This window comes from Malurus melanocephalus, unplaced genomic scaffold (genome assembly GCF_030028575.1).
Source record: "Malurus melanocephalus ecotype Western Australia unplaced genomic scaffold, MMel_1.1 scaffold_514, whole genome shotgun sequence".
In the NCBI taxonomy this organism is placed as follows: Eukaryota; Metazoa; Chordata; class Aves; order Passeriformes; family Maluridae; genus Malurus; species Malurus melanocephalus.
In genome coordinates, this window is record NW_026623746.1 from 48,161 (window position 1) to 63,949 (window position 15,789).

The window sequence follows — 15,789 nt, forward strand, 5'->3', positions numbered from 1 at the left end:
CACCCGTGAGTGTTCTTGCAGAAATTTTATCAACAACTTCAAATCCGCACAGCACAGTTCCAGAGACTGCACTGGGGTGAACTAGCAAATAAAATTATGTCTCCATCACCTGGCCATGAGAGGACAGGTAACACAAGGATGCTTGTCACAGAGTGAGGGCAGCCCTGTTCATCCTGGCTGCTGGGGAGAGCCCCTGGTTCAGCTCAGAGAGGGCTGGGCACTGCAGGAGAGCCCACACCAAAGACTGGGGTCACCACCCCATGTTGATCATTTCTGCCTTCTGTTTGCTACCTTAGGAACAGCTCCCAGAACCGGGGTGTTTGTCCAGGGAGAAGAGTGCTGTGACAGCCACTTGACAGGAAATAAAATCCTCCCTGAAGCTCCCACCCCCCTTTTTATCCAGACAGAAAGCAAAAAGTTCCCACTAAGGRTTAAGAGCCTGGTTTGGTGCCAGTGAGGGGCTTCATGCAAAGAGCTGCCCATYAGCATCCCAGGGAAGAGCAGTGAACAGTGAGGCTGTTTTTTGAAGCAAAGAATGAAAAGGAAAATAAAAGCAAAGGGAAGGACACATCACATGAAAACAACCTGCACAAAGCTTGACTCCCTCTTGGGCAGACTAWACATCAGAGTCAGAGTGTCAAGCACAAGGAGTGTTGAGGCAAGACAACAGCAGCCACAGCACTGCTGTGACAGACAAACCCAGGGCTGCAAGGATTGTCATTTTCATCTCTTTTTTCACAGGGAAGAAGGGCCAGTAATGGTTTATCAGCATAAGAAAAGCACCCAAGGACACACAGGGGCATTCTGGAGGTGCTGAGGAGTTGCACTACCTCAGACAAACTTGAACTCACTCTGCCTTGGGGAACTCACAAACTCAACTGTGCTAACGTTTTCACCTTTGTTGGGACCACAGCCTTGAAGTCCTGATGGCATTTTGATCCTGCACCTGCCTGGCTGATCAGAGGGTGAGCAGAGCAGCAGTTTGTAGTTCCCAGTGAGGATGCACACTGGAAGGTGAAGCCAGCCTGGGCAAAACAGCTCTCCTGCCACACATCCTCCTCAGCTCTGCTGGACAGCACGGACTACAGGAAGAGAAAATTTGCAGAGGACATCATATTAAACTGAGAGTGGAATCCTTCCCACTTACCAGCAGCACTACAGCACAGAAAATGCACTGAGAAATAATGATTTTTGGACAAACATCTGTCAGTGCAGCTRACACTGATATAAGGTCTGGAACCAGAGGCAGGGGACTCCTACACCAACCCTGCAAACCTCCCAAAGGTGCTGAAGGGTTAGTGGCAGGTTTAAGATTTAATTTCTCACAAGCCATATGTGATAAAAGGCACTTAGTACTATTAGCCAATAATTCCATTTTTCACCACCTTCACTGGTTATCTGAGGGCCTTTGAAGTACTTCAAAATTTTTTAAAAAACCACCAAAAACCAAACCAAAAAAAAAAAAAAAAAAAAAACCCGCAGAGAAACCCACAAAAGCAAACACAAAACTAATAAAAAAATTCCCCAAAACAAACAAACAACAATAAACACCAACCAAAAAAAAAACAAAAAAAACCAAAACCCCCAAACCACGAAGTGGCCTTGTAATGACATCTGCACACTCACCTSTCTTGAGAGCAAAGCCAAGACACAGACTGCCCCGGGTCCCCACGTGAAGAACTCCTTAAACATCACTTTCTGAGCAGCTTGTCCCTCCTGTACAAACATTGTACTCGGATATATCGATCAGACACACTCCTGGGCTGCCGGTGTGCTCAGGGGGAATCTGTGAGATCTGCAGAGATACAAACACTGTGCGAGGCTGGGCATGGCCAGAGCAGCTCTCAGACACCGGAGCCATGGCTGGTGCTTTCTGGGGGCTGTGTCCCGTGTCACCCATGGCTAGGGGTGCCAATGGCACTGAACAGCCACTCSCTGGCTTCTCCCGGCCTGCCAAAGGAGGATGCTCCAGCTGTGCAGCAGGGAAATGGTCCTGCAAAGGGCGTTAGAGGGCTGCCCTCTGCTGACTTACCCTGGATGGCACGGGCACAGCTCCCGGGGATGGGAGGAGAGCCAAATCCAAGCGCTGCCTTCCCCATCGGGGTGAGCATTCGGCTCTGCAGGATCGCACATCGCTGCCCTTCGTGCCAGGGCTGCTCTCCTCCTTGTTCAGCTGCCTCAGCTCCTGGGGATGGGAGTCACGGCAGCTGTAGGCGCGTCCTGACAGCTCCCACCGGCATCCACCTCCAGGGAGGAGCACACAAGCATCTGCAGGGACCTTGGGGAAACTCCTCCTTGCACGAACAATCAGTGAAGCAGCACTAAGAGGCACCACCAGGAAYGGTGAATCCATGCGATGTGCCAGGCTGTCCTCAGCACAGCCTTAAAGAGACAATATTGGCCGGCAGTCACCAGATTCTTGTATTTATTGTACTACAAGTTCTCCCAAAGTTTAGCTCCTGAAAAATAARGWACTTCAYCATATYTGATTTAAGAWAATTAGACTGAGATGYTGGTTCTGAAACAYCCAGAGTTAACTATTTTCAGACACRGAACAACATATTAAATTAATTGCAATTCCAGCTGTCTCTAAATCCCCTCTTTTCTTCATTTTTTTCATACATGGCTTTTTTTTCCTTCTGCAACAGAGAGCTGAGCAGACATAAAACCTCCTCACTCCATGAATTCTTCACAAATAGGCAGTGGAAGAGAGGTCAAGGTGAGGTTGCTGGTGAGGGCCAGCTCTGGTCTCCCTGTGCAGTGGAGAGCAGTGACAGCTACTGCAGAGCTGCAGCCCGCCCAGCACATCAGGAACGTGGTCACACACAGCAGTGACAGCAGTGACAGCAGTGACAGCTCTGCCCGGGCTGCCTCACTGCTCCTGCAGGCTCCAACACCCCAACCCCAGTGAGAAAGGACAAGAACAACTCTTGGTAAACTGGGAACACCTCAAGGAGCAGATGCTTGAACCCGTTCTAGTGTTTCACTACTCTGACAGGAAACAAAAACCCCAACCCAACACTTTTAAAATGTTTCTTTAACCACAGGAATTTTCTATATCTCATTTGTGCCCATGGCTGCTGGTCCTTCCACTGGCTATCACCAGGAAGTCTCCAACAGTCACCTTTATCCTGTCAGGAATTTTTACACATGGGCAGGATGCCCTGAGGTGTCTCTTCTCCAGGGTGAACAGACCCAGCTCTCTCAAGCTCTCCATAACCTGAGTAGCCCTTTGCTGACTCTCCAGCATGTCCTTGTCTCTCTCTGTACTGGGGAGCCAGCACTGCAGTGACGATGTCCCTGAGCTGCTGCCCCTCTGTTCTGCACTCTGGAGTACAAAGAATCAGATGGGAGGGATGGAAGGAAAGCACACGGTTCAAACTGTAGACCTCTACTGTAACACAGAAGCATCCAGCTTATGAGCACTCCTCTATTTATCTTCCTCTGCTTGAAGGCTTTAAAGATCATTTACAGTAACTGCCACACACAAGAGGATTATWAACATCTCAGACAACTCCCATGAGCATCTCTCTAGCTCGGACAAAGAAYACAGCAATTAAGAGGAGGATACACACAGCTGCTGGACATCCCCCTTGAGGTCAAAATGCCATTGCTGCCTGGTCTCAGCCCAGTATTTTTCAGGACAGCTCTGTGGAAAGGCAAGAGAAAAAGCTCCCTGATGTTTGTTTCCTTGTATAGATATATAAGGCCAACTGGAAAACAGTATAATGGGGTCACCATCACTCAAATAAATCTATTTCACAATATGCTCTACAGAGTCAAGTGCTGTATAGGCCAATAAAATAATCTCTCATCCTTTCAAATCTTCTTACTTTGTTATTGCTCTTAATTATTTGTTTTCAGGCAGCAGAAGAAATGAGCAGCTATTTCCAAAAAAAAAAAAAAAAAGCCTGTTGAAGACCTTAGGCACAAACTGAACTAAGCAAAGCCCAATAGGTCCAAAAAGACAAAATGACATTGGGATGTTGAGAAATGCAACCAGAGGAAGTKGAAAAAGAATGGGAGACAACAAGGAAATGCAGTGAGGCTGGTCACACAATGGGACAGGTTACCAAGGGAAACTGCAGTGTCCATCCCTGGAGATGCTGAAAGCCCTGTGTGACTTTGCTCTGACCTGGGAGAGCAGAGAGGGTTGGACCAGAGGACTCCTTGGACCTTGAGTAATGTGTGATTCGGTAACAAACTGTTCTGTTAATCACCATAATATAATACCAGCCTTTATCCAGGAGGGAACTAAAGGATAGGTTTAAATCAGTGCATGAACCCTGCAAAAATCAAAGGAGTTATGGTTATTGGAAGAATGAACTTTCTGGCCCAGCTCTAAACATGCGCTCATCACTTACTGCAGTTAAAGACAAATTTACCCACAGGCTTAAACAAGTACTCGTGTTCCTTTCTGAATGGCCTTTTGTGTGTTGTTCTGTTCGTAGCACTTGGCTCCACTCATTTTTCGTGCTCCATTTACTGAGCATTATAATCTGAGCACAATTCCACACACAAGCCTGAAGCACCGTTGCTAAAGCACACACAGGAAAAATATAACCAGTTTGTAACTATGTGAAAAGCCTCTGCTGCATCTTGGCAGGAGACCAATACTATTAGCAAAATACTAGAAAAGCAAAAGTAACAGCTATAGATATAAGCATAAAGAACTTGGAATCGTGACTCCAGCAGCACGTCCTCAGAACCCGTCAATAATTCCCTACAGCCTTCCAGTTTGCTCCCACTTTCACAAAATAAAGCAATGTGCTTATAAGCATTTCTCAAACAAGATATCATATATGGAACTAGAGAAAACACTTAGGAGACAGACACTGATAAGACACAAAAAAATGTGCATTGCTGATATTCCAAGCAGCAGCAGCAGGCAAGTTTGCCTCGGAAAGTAACAGCTTAGCATTCCTCACACTCACAGGTTCACTCTGGATCATCTGAAGAGTGGCCATTTTCCAGCATGTGTTCAGCAAATTGCTAATGACAGGCAAAAAAACCGTAGTGGCCTTCTGYGACTGATCATCGATTCTGCCTTGCCTGTGGCTAATGCTCTTCTATTTAACAGTGTTAAATCATGCCAGTCACAAAATTCAGCATTGCTTTCAGTTAAAAAAACAGAACCCCAAAAAACATCTCACCAACCAAAAGAAACAAAGACACCCCCCACCCCCCTTCTTGAGAAAACATGACCTGCACAGCATTTAGAAATCAAATTTTAGAATTATTCATCTACTTGAACCGTTGTTTTTGTCCCTCTGCACGTGCACTGGGCTTGGTGCCCAGYTCTGAAAGGGACAAAGGTAGCAGAGACACAGCTTTGTTTCCMCCCACAGCCACTCACTGCCAGCCCCAGCTGCCAGGAGCCAGCTACAGCAGAATTGAGGTGCTGAAGATCTGTCACACTCCACTCAGCTCATTGTATTGATTCTTGGRAAGGGACTGGGTTAATTCACACTTCCTGCACCAAGGTTCCTCYGCAATGGCAATCCCTCACTTTGCCTCCTGGGAATTCTCAATCACTTTCTGTAAGCAGAATTTTGATGACATGGCTGTCAACCTTTTGTTCTTTAAGAGAGGTTGTTAAGCAGGGCCCTGGAAAAAGTAGTTCAGTGAAAGGAACCCTACAGCACAAAACGAACTGTTTTATTTCGAGAGATCTCCACCCCTGCTGTGCTTGTTCTCYGGGAACATCACTGCAGTGCAAAGACACTTGACTGAACCCAAGAGGCTCAGCAGAAAAATTGACATTTACCTGCAATTTAACATTTACCTGCAAGGAGAACTTGGAGGCTCTGAACAAAAGCATAATGCAGCATGTAAGGCACCAGAAAGTCTCCATGTCCAGTAGAGCCTGAGATCAGACAGGACACAGCACCACTCAGACTGGAACAGCACTCCACTGACACAGCTTTTGGAAGGAAAGAGGCACCAGTTTCTGAACCATTAAAAATGTGCAGCACAGTTCAACAGGGGAACAAGCTCTGAGAATACACCAATGCAGAGGAACACCAGAACTGAGAGTGCTGAAAAGGTAAATRTCAAGATAAATGGAAGACAAACATCTTCCTCAAGACCAGTTTCTTTACTGCCTGGATAATGAAAACAACCACCTATTTTTATGATCACCTGAATAGTTAACAGGTCCAACACAACATCTAATACAGGTCCTGGCAGCTGATATGCAAAACTAACAGTTCATCTTATGACTCCAAAGCAGTCAGGTTTAAATCTTTWAAAAAACCCAAAAACATTCAGATCAAGAAGAGGTTRTGAGACTGTTTGYAYTGAGCCTGTAAAACAACTGCYAAAATGCAGGCCAKTAACGTTGCAGGAATCCCTCCTGAAGCCCACTTAGCCCCACATGTACCCCCTCACAGAAATCTCAGTCAGTTACAGGCTTCTATATTTTACAGAAACTGATTTTTGGAGTCACAAATCAAATGCCTTCTTGTGCCACCTCCTCACTTCTGTCAATTCAGTGGAGATTAAAGTAACAAAAGAACCTTSAGAGAGTTTAGCTTGTTTCACCCATCCAGATATTTTCAACTCTGAGTCAAACTTACCCAAGTGTGTTAAAGATAATTTTATATAATGTACCATTGTTGTATTTATTTTGACTGATGATAAACCCTTTTCAACTGCCTTTCTTGTCCAAGACAATTCTACACAAAGTCATAGTCAAATTCACCAGAGTAGAAAAGAATTAAAAGATGAGTGAGACTCATTTTCTGCCTTTCCATGTCTTCATTCTTCCACTAATAGGAAGGAGAGGATCCTGTACACACTTTGGAAATGTCTTCTTCATGCTAAATTATCATGTAACTCTTAATTTTGTTTAATATCCAGTTACAGTACTCCATTCCCCTTTACTTCAGAAAGAAAGGTGTGACAAGAYCAGAAAAAGTAAAACTCAGAAGGTAACAAGTGCATGCAGGATCAATGATCTCAGAAGCAGATCAAAACTACTTAGACAAAAAGTAAATGAATGAAAATGGAAGAGAGACAACAATTTCCAAGTGTGTGACCAAGTTTAATGATACATTTGTTCTCTGAAACACTTGACCATCAATAACATTTCATGGGTTATGATGCCCAGAATGTTACTTCATAGGTATTTTGTATGAATATTTACAAAGACTTTCAAAATTCAGTGGCACTAAACAAACAAGAACTTAAAACTTTAAGCTACAATGCTTAAAAAATGTAAACAGTTTATTTTACAGAGTTGTAAAATATAAGAACTTTCTAATGCAGCTTAATTTTATCTGGAAGGTGAATATATCCTGGTGCCCGTGAACAAGGAATGAGAGAATTCTTTACACAAGTATTGTGCTCCAGTGTGCAAAAAAATTATATATAAGAAAGGAATCTAAAGTCCACAACAATTAAAAGACAACAAAAAAATTTTTCACGTCCTGAAGTTGAGAAATTTATAAAAACATTTACACATGGTTGCTGACCCATCAAAAACTTGCATAACTTAAAACTCTGAATATTAGCTACTACAAATTCAAGATCTTTCTCAATTGGAATTTTGTGCAAAGATCAAACTAGATTATTCAGCATTTTTCCAGCCTTCCCTTCCCATCCCMGTTCCTGACATCTAGTGGCCACAAGCACCACTAACATGCTTTTGACAGAGGTTCCAATTTGTGCATGTACCCRAAAGGCACACACATGTGAACACGTTTTCGTGCAGAAATCTGTGCAGATTCATAAAGACAGTTGTAAAACAACTGTCTGTAGAAAGTTTAGAGTCTAATGTTTAGCAGGATTATTCTTACACATTCCTTTCTATCCTACAAGCCCAGGTGTTAATAGGCACGCTGCTTTCCAAGGATCCAATATTTGAGTAGCCTTAAAATAAAGATTTAAAAATAAATCAGCCTGTAACATTATTATATTAGATACTTTGCTTTTGCCTGCATTATTTATGGAATTTTAATCCCACAGTACCATAGCTTTATGCTGTCAGTTGCAAAACAACTAAGATACATATTTCTTTTTGTTAATGAAGACTTTAATTGCTCCAGTAAAGTCAGCCGATAAAAGCACTTCTGTGTGATCTGTCTTCAGAGCTCCTTAACAGGAAAGAGAACAAACTGTTAGCTCATTAAAAAAAAAATATATAAAAATCAAGCTGTCATTAAAATATATGACATCTCAGTGACACCCTTCTTCCTCTGTCACATWGCTGATTTCTAGCCAACACTTCAAGAAACATCTGCATTTCTAGGAAAGAAACCTTTTCATTAATGGTTGGTACAGCTCTACCTCCTAACAGGTCCAATGTAAAAAGAATAATCCTTAAGTACTCAGGATGGCAACTGCACCCCTCATCTCACATCCTCAGCTTTTAAGAATGCAACAGCTGCCAAAATGTTCAGGGTGGAATGCTAAATTGGAATATATACCCATGTCACTGCAAGGACTTTTTGTCTCAAGAAACGCTCCACCCAAACTGAAAATATTCATAATATTTTCCTGCTCATACCATGTATCAGCTGAGCCCATCTTAAGCACCTACCAGAGGGAATGGTGTCTGATGTCTCACAATCTTCTCCCTTACTTTCAGCTTCTTGCTTTTCAGAATTTTCCAGTGACACCATCAAACCAGGATTTGGAGCAAAGATCGCAGAGGTGACGACTGCATTGTGCGCTTCAGAAAGACAATACAATTTTGATTATCTGGTTTCAAKAATTTGTTCATTTTTACAAGAACAGCAGGTGTAAGTTCTAATAAATATTCAGGAATCTCAGTGCTAGTAGCATCAAGTAAACTCAGAATTCAAGGAACAATTGTCATTGCTCTATAATCTTAGGGATTTCAGAAGATGCTTCAAGKGCTCAAAACTAACTGGCAAGAGGTCCAAAACACATTTGATACTAACATGGCCCTACATTTCCAAAAAAACCTRTGTGTATGTGGAGGAGATAAAAGAGCTGCCTTTCCCCCAACCTGTTTTTGTTTTTAGCCTGCTATGAAACAAAAAGCTGGCATTCTCCATAAAGGATTATGGGTTGATAATTATTTTGATTTCTACAATTAGCCAGCAAAACATTACATTAATTCAGAATCTCTTACTGAAACTGGACAAACTCTATGCTACTCTGTCTCTTGCCACCCCAAAGAGAGCCTCCAAGGATTGACCAAGGCCCCCAAGAGTGACCAAGGATTCCTGACAGGACACCAAGTACCATTCATGTTGCTAAGAATTTGTTCAAACCAAATGCATGGCAAATTAAAAAAACAAAACAATTTTCACATCATATAAGCTTCAATAAAACATAGACCAAAAGCTGTTTTTTACCTTTAATGCCTTCCCAGAAGTCATTACGGTCTCTTCTTACAGATGTAAACTTGCTCAGGTCATGGTATGTACTCCAAATGTAGACATATTTATCTTCTGAACCACTTACAATGTAGGTAAAGTCATGGCTAAGGATTCAAAGRAGGAAAAGCMTTATTTTTCATAGCTGTTCAAGAATGATTACAGTAGCTCTGCTGCTTGAGTGGCMCATCTCTAAACTCTGACCTACAGCCCACTAAACAGAGATGACTTAATCCAGGAAATTCATCTGAAACAGGGGGTTGAGCAAGATGCTCTCCCAAGGTCTGTTCCAACCTCAGCCCCAGCTCCTGCATTCACAGCAATAACAATGGACACAGGATCCAACAGCATTCACTCATCCACCGAAGCTCCCAGCTCATCATTCTTGATCAGAACCTTTTGCTATCTTTGCATTCCAAGCCAAGTGACATTTCAGAGGCTCAGTTTCATACCAACATAGATTATTTAAACAAAACCATTTGTACTTCAGCCACAGCATTTCCCAAATCCAACAACTCTATTGTTATAATACTGTCTTACCTAAAGCTGGCTTTGATTTGGCTGCTGCTGTTGACATAACCTTTGTACTTCATAGATAGAGACAGATCTCTTAGGTCATATAATCTGATTCTGGAATCATTTGATGTCACTAGTATCTAGAAAAGAAATAAATACATTTAGGAGTGGAAACAATTAGCCATCTGTAACCAATTTTTCACCTGCACATTAATCWGAGCATAATGTCATTAAAAGAATATATATTCTTTTTTTTACCACTATTTAGTATCGTTTTAGCCTAAACCAGCAAAGAGTAGGGCTCATTTTAAAGGATCTGGTATAAATTTACTAAGCATTTGACATAAATATCAGAATTCAGTACTGGCCAAAGCTGCACTGAAAGACAGTACCTTATTTTCTCCTGGTAAGGGTTCAATGCCAGTAATTTTTCTTCCAACTCTATTTCGACCTCTGGTAGAACGCACGTGTATTTGTGTGTGGTACTTCAAGTGCTGAAAAAATATTAAAACATATTGATTAGAAACAACTGTGTAAAAATGTTAGTTTGCTTCAAGCTCTAACAGGTTTGCTTCTTGATATTTAAATAACCATGACTTTTAAAAATGTTACTTAACAGAAAGAAATCCAGAGTCTCAGAGTTTTTACCTCTGTGTCATAAAAGATGCATCTCCCATCGTAGGTGCCTATGACTGCGTATTTGCCATTCTGACAGAAGTTGGCAGCTGTAATCAATTTTGTCTGCCCATCTACCTCATTCCATAAYGCCACTTTTTTGTCAGGAATGTTCCAGAGGCGGAGTTTTCCATCCAGTGAACCACTTAAGAAGTACCTGTCATCCTGAGAACACACAAAAGCTTTAATCTCCCCTTGTGCTATGAGTATGTCCATACGTTCCTTAAAACCATCCCACCAATTTCCAAACAGCTCCTCTCCAGAATTTCCCAAGTAAGAGCCCTCAGATGAGCTGACTATAATGTTTAAGAAATTTGTGTACCCTCTCAATACTCATCTTGCCAGGAGCCAAAAGCTCCTTTCAGAGTTTCCCATACATCTATACCTCTTTACAAGTATGAGGGCAGTTACACTTACCCTTGGATGGAAAGCTATAGCAGTGACAAAGTCTATATGCTGGAAACAGCAAAGACACTCTCTTCTTGATATGTGCCATAATCTGACAGTTTTATCCATAGAAGAAGAAAGCAAGAAGTAATTCTGTGAAACGAGAATTCCACAGTTATTAACAGACATAAGTAACTAGAAATACAGAAGCAATTCGATTGGTAGAGCCCTACCAACTTCTACGCCACCATGAAATTCAATATTTTATCTTTTCAGATAAAAAGGTTTATTCAAATTACCATTACTGATTGGTGCTTTCCTTRAGAGCTGCACATTGACCCTCAGTCACAGAAAAGTTTTTGGAAGAATCTCAGTGAAAACAAATACTTGGAATGTAGTTAAAGTATTCAGAGAAGAAATGGCATGACACACTTCAGAGATGCCTGACATGCTTCAACCAGATTGTGTTCCTAAAAGTACAACTGCACTCCCATGTTGAGAATTATCTGAGTAAGTTTGATGTGAAACAAGGTAATTCTTTAATTTTAAAATAGTTGGATATATTCAGCACCTTTAGAACATGTACACTTTGCACAAAAAGTGAAGCATACTGAAGAYAAGAAAAGCAGTACCACCACAAAACAGAAACCACACAGCTCAATGGAAAATCCTCCCACTCTAAACAACTTACTTTCATTATTGAATACACAACTGTAATTGTTACTGGCTTGATTTTTTAAAGACAACTTTTAATTACACAAGCCAAAGAAAGTTGCCCATTTTATTCCAACTATTTCAGCTGCAGTAAGTTTTGCATTTACAATACTTCTCTTAACTTCAAAGATCATTTCATATTGTTTACATGTACGATTCCAGTGGCAACTGACAACAGAAAACAAGGAAAATGTAGAAGAACTGTGTAACTTGTATGAAGCTGCCTTACTTTAGACCAGGAAAGATCAAGAAGATCTGCTGTATGGCCTTTGTATTTGCAAAATGGCCGTTGACGAAACGGGGCATTTTTATCATCTGGGTCTTCATCAACTCCACTGCAAATCTGTCAGAGAAACATATACAAATATTAGCTGGAAAAATTAACAATGAGGCAATTACTGCTTAAAAAAAGTACAAGAACAATAACAATTTTGTTAATTGTTAACTCTTACTAATTTAAAAGAAACAATATGGCACTAATAAACAACCAAAGTAAATGTCAAGTACCATGGSCTGTGAAACACCATCCTGAAATTGCAAAATTAAGAAGTTGTAAATTTTCCATTCTTTCAGCTCTTATTCAATGGGATCAGTTTGACAGAAATTTAAACAAACACCTGAAGATAAGCTTTTGGAACAGAATATATCAACCTTGAAAAGTGCATTCCACTTCTGAATATAAACTGTGAGTTCAGGTTTCCAATTTTCTACTTCATATCATGAATGACAACTTCCTAGTAAGAGATTATTTCAGAATAAACAGGTGTAAACCAATAAATTTTAAAAACCCCCTAGAAGTCCTATACAAAACCTCTACAGAAGAAACAAAACAAACCCCAGCCACTCAAAACAACACTTCTGGTGTGTGTGGCTTAGCAAGCCCACGTGAGTTAAAGAAAGATTGCTGGCCTCCTTGCTTTCCTCACTGCCAAAACAATGCACACTAAATAACRCTACCACCAAGATCATCACTTAAACCCTGATTTTGTCACCTGTTTCTTATAGTACTGGAAGCCAAAATTAGAAAAAAAACCCAYCTTAAATACATTAATTTTAATGGCAAGGTTTACTACAGGGTCTGGAAACTACAAGTAAGAGTGTCTGAATACTTGTTGTCAGTCATGTTCCGTTTTTTTCTACATGGATGTGAAAAATTTAAATACGTCAGGTATCATTATGCTTCTGTTCACTTAGGCCTTCCTCGGAAACAACATAATGAAAACAGACGTTAACCACAAGTAATGSTCAAAGATAAAACACTAAGACAGGAAATTCAATGATGTAGGTTTTTTCCCCTTAGCAATTCACTCAGCAATTTCCTCTGGCGGGAGGCCACAGCACAGCTATGCAGATTTTGTAATGCTTTAAGTTCAGTGGTGGATTTCCCTGCTTGCATCCCCTACACATGGGATTAACATATTCAGATGAAGACAGGTACTGATATGACAGTTTGTGTCTCAAAGACACAAGCCAAGAACTCCTTAATGAGTGTTTGGACAAAGAAACAATGAAGGTCTGGAATTCCAGACCAGTGCAGCTCTGCCAGCTCCTCCCCTCCCAAAACCTTGTGTACCTACCCCTGTATCAGTATCAGACTTGGATGAATTCAAGCTCTCTTGAGAGGGGGAAGGGGAGACACGGCCTGGAACACAGACAGAAACCATGGTCAGCATCAAGTTCCCAAATACCCAGAATTTCTACTGTTTCAGAGGTCTAGCTGTGCATAGAGATACCTTCTGTGTTGTACTTCATCCGCATGTTATTGAAATAGTCAAAGGCATTCTTCAAAACCCATATTCTTACTACGTTGTCCTGCCCTGCAGATGCCAGTAATCGACCACAATGAGAAAATTTCATTGTCCAAACAGCACCCTGTCAAAATAAAGAGATGATTGTTTAAGTCACAAAAAGTGCTTTTCTGCATASCAAAAAGCCTTTCTACAGTGTCAACTGACAAGATTTTAGACATACACAGGATACCACAAGTAAAATAAACTGYAGATCAAAGCACTGATAAGTAATTACTAAGACTGGTGGCCTGTGCAACACATGTGCAAAAAAAGTTTGAAAGAAAAAGCCCTTAGGGCAGATGACTGCAGGAGAGGAGTTAAYAGGAGGTCAGCATTGAGAAAGAATTCCACGTAAGACTGGCACAGTTTTCTGAGGCACTCAGAATCTCCTGTTTTTTGCAGAACCAACAAGTACTTGTAGCTGCACTTGAGGTTTGCATGCTTTTTCTTGAAGTAGAAATTGTCCTTGGTTACATTAATTCTGGCAACCAAAATGAGTACTACATAGATTTGTTATATTCATAACTGGCATGAGGGTTTTGCAAAGCCTCTGAAGACAACRAAATTCTTTCTCCACTGAAAAGTCCAAAAGAGTTACTAGACAATAAAACAACCACACAGGCAGTATCCCATTCCTCCTGCTATTGAATAAACAGCTGCTAGGCATTTGACTCCACCAAGCTCCACCAATTTTGGGGWATTTCCTAGGTTTAACAAGTCAAATATGGGCATGGTGGAAGCTAACATAGATTACCAGCAGGACTGGAAAGTTCAGTTGTGGATGACAGGCTTGAAATCCCCGGTCACTGACTGCCGTGGGTCATTACCCTCAACCCAGCACTTAGAGATGGGGGRTTGCTTCAATTGTCAGACAGCTGCTGTCAGCAGAAGTTTGGGARATCAGGAATACTAGAATGTATTCTAGACCCTGTAGGGAAGCATCAACTCTTCCAACAGTGATGAACAGCCGTAGCTTTTYTGCCTCATTCTCCACAGGCATCTCTGCATATGTCCTGTCCTGGTTTCTCCCCTTCTTATCATTCTGATCCACATAGTCCATTAATAGTCCATTAACCTCTCTCTACTTTTGCCTCCAGAACCTATCAAGCATTTCTGTTCGATATTTGTGATCCTCTCTCTAATAGACTAATTTATTTACTGCTGAGAAGGTCAAGCTTGCTGTTGTGCTGACTTCTGGTAGTGGAAAATGGCCTATTTCAGTCTAAATTTGTAAGTGCAGAAATAAAAAAAAAACCCAAATTCCACTTGATGCCATAACTATTTAAGGGAAAGCTCTGGAGAATCCCTGATGCCAGGGAACCTACATGCTTTTTACCCCCTGAAGATCTGGTCAAACCAGGAAAATACTCATTTTTTGCCAGACTATTATTCTCCAGAATGAAGTTGTTTTTCAAGGAGAATAAACTTGACAGTCATTTCTGGAGGACACCAAGTAGATGAAAATGAAAAGWTGAATCTCAGGCTGCACAAATTCAGCAGAAACACAGATGGATTTTGAGACCTACCATATGCTCTCCACTGAGATCCTGAACAACTTTAATTTGTTCAAAATCATAAGGTCCCTTGAAGCCATGAGCTGCTTTGAACTTAACTGGTCTCGTATAGGGCATCCCTTCATCATCACTGGAAGAGGGATCATCTTGATCTGTGTGAAAGACTAAGAGGAACACAAATTCAGCAGCACATATTGCAGTACCCATTTAATCTGTTAGCAAGCTTTTTGATAGCAGATTAGTCCTGAATTAGACAATTTCTATAGGCAATCTTAAAGCAAAGTAAGAGCAGTGTTGCATCAAGGTCTGCACTAATGTTAGGCTGCAGTGAATTCAAACACTAAAAGTAAGAATTGCTATCAATTTTTGTTCTGCTCCTTTCTTGGCACCTGTCCTGCATTCAGCAGATCCTACACTAAGTGATTTCTGTCAGTATAATGTGTGCTGAAAATGAGYCTATTGGTTTCTTCTCTCTGAGTACATTGCAATGGCCTGGTGATTTGCCCACAAAGCATAAGAAAGTCCTAAAGAGCTGGGGCCAACAGCCAGTGGCAACACAAGATGCTAAAGTGCAGCAGTTCCATGGCACTTATCTCAGGCTGTGGTTACACCAGCTTGCTGCAGCACTAGAAGTCTGAAAGGTACACTGATGAAACAAGAAGGGGAGAATTCAGTTGCAGTTGGGAAATCTAACAGAAGTTCAAGCTATATGAGGATTCGAATTGTGGCACTGGTTGTCACAAAACTGATTTATTAAAGTAATGAAGATAACCCTCACTTCTCCCTTTGCTGAAATAACTTTCCAAAAATGTTTTACATTTGATATCCAGACCTCTTTCTAACAGT

At 41.3% G+C, this 15,789-nt stretch overlaps 1 protein-coding gene across 1 annotated transcript in view; it reads right to left on the minus strand.

Annotated features, from left to right (window-relative positions):
• Nucleotides 1–7,003: 7,003 nt before the first annotated feature.
• Nucleotides 7,004–15,789, minus strand: part of WDR44 (WD repeat domain 44) — a 22,587-nt gene continuing 13,801 nt past the window's right edge. Inside the window, exons 10-20 of the mRNA XM_057381533.1 lie at nucleotides 14,956–15,107; nucleotides 13,373–13,511; nucleotides 13,217–13,281; nucleotides 11,869–11,982; nucleotides 10,956–11,078; nucleotides 10,512–10,703; nucleotides 10,256–10,357; nucleotides 9,888–10,003; nucleotides 9,327–9,454; nucleotides 8,543–8,674; nucleotides 7,004–8,096 (exon numbers count right to left, since the gene is read on the minus strand). Coding sequence (XP_057237516.1) covers nucleotides 8,002–8,096; nucleotides 8,543–8,674; nucleotides 9,327–9,454; nucleotides 9,888–10,003; nucleotides 10,256–10,357; nucleotides 10,512–10,703; nucleotides 10,956–11,078; nucleotides 11,869–11,982; nucleotides 13,217–13,281; nucleotides 13,373–13,511; nucleotides 14,956–15,107 — 1,358 coding nt within the window. The 3' untranslated portion in view covers nucleotides 7,004–8,001. The remainder of the gene's footprint in view (nucleotides 8,097–8,542; nucleotides 8,675–9,326; nucleotides 9,455–9,887; nucleotides 10,004–10,255; nucleotides 10,358–10,511; nucleotides 10,704–10,955; nucleotides 11,079–11,868; nucleotides 11,983–13,216; nucleotides 13,282–13,372; nucleotides 13,512–14,955; nucleotides 15,108–15,789) is intronic.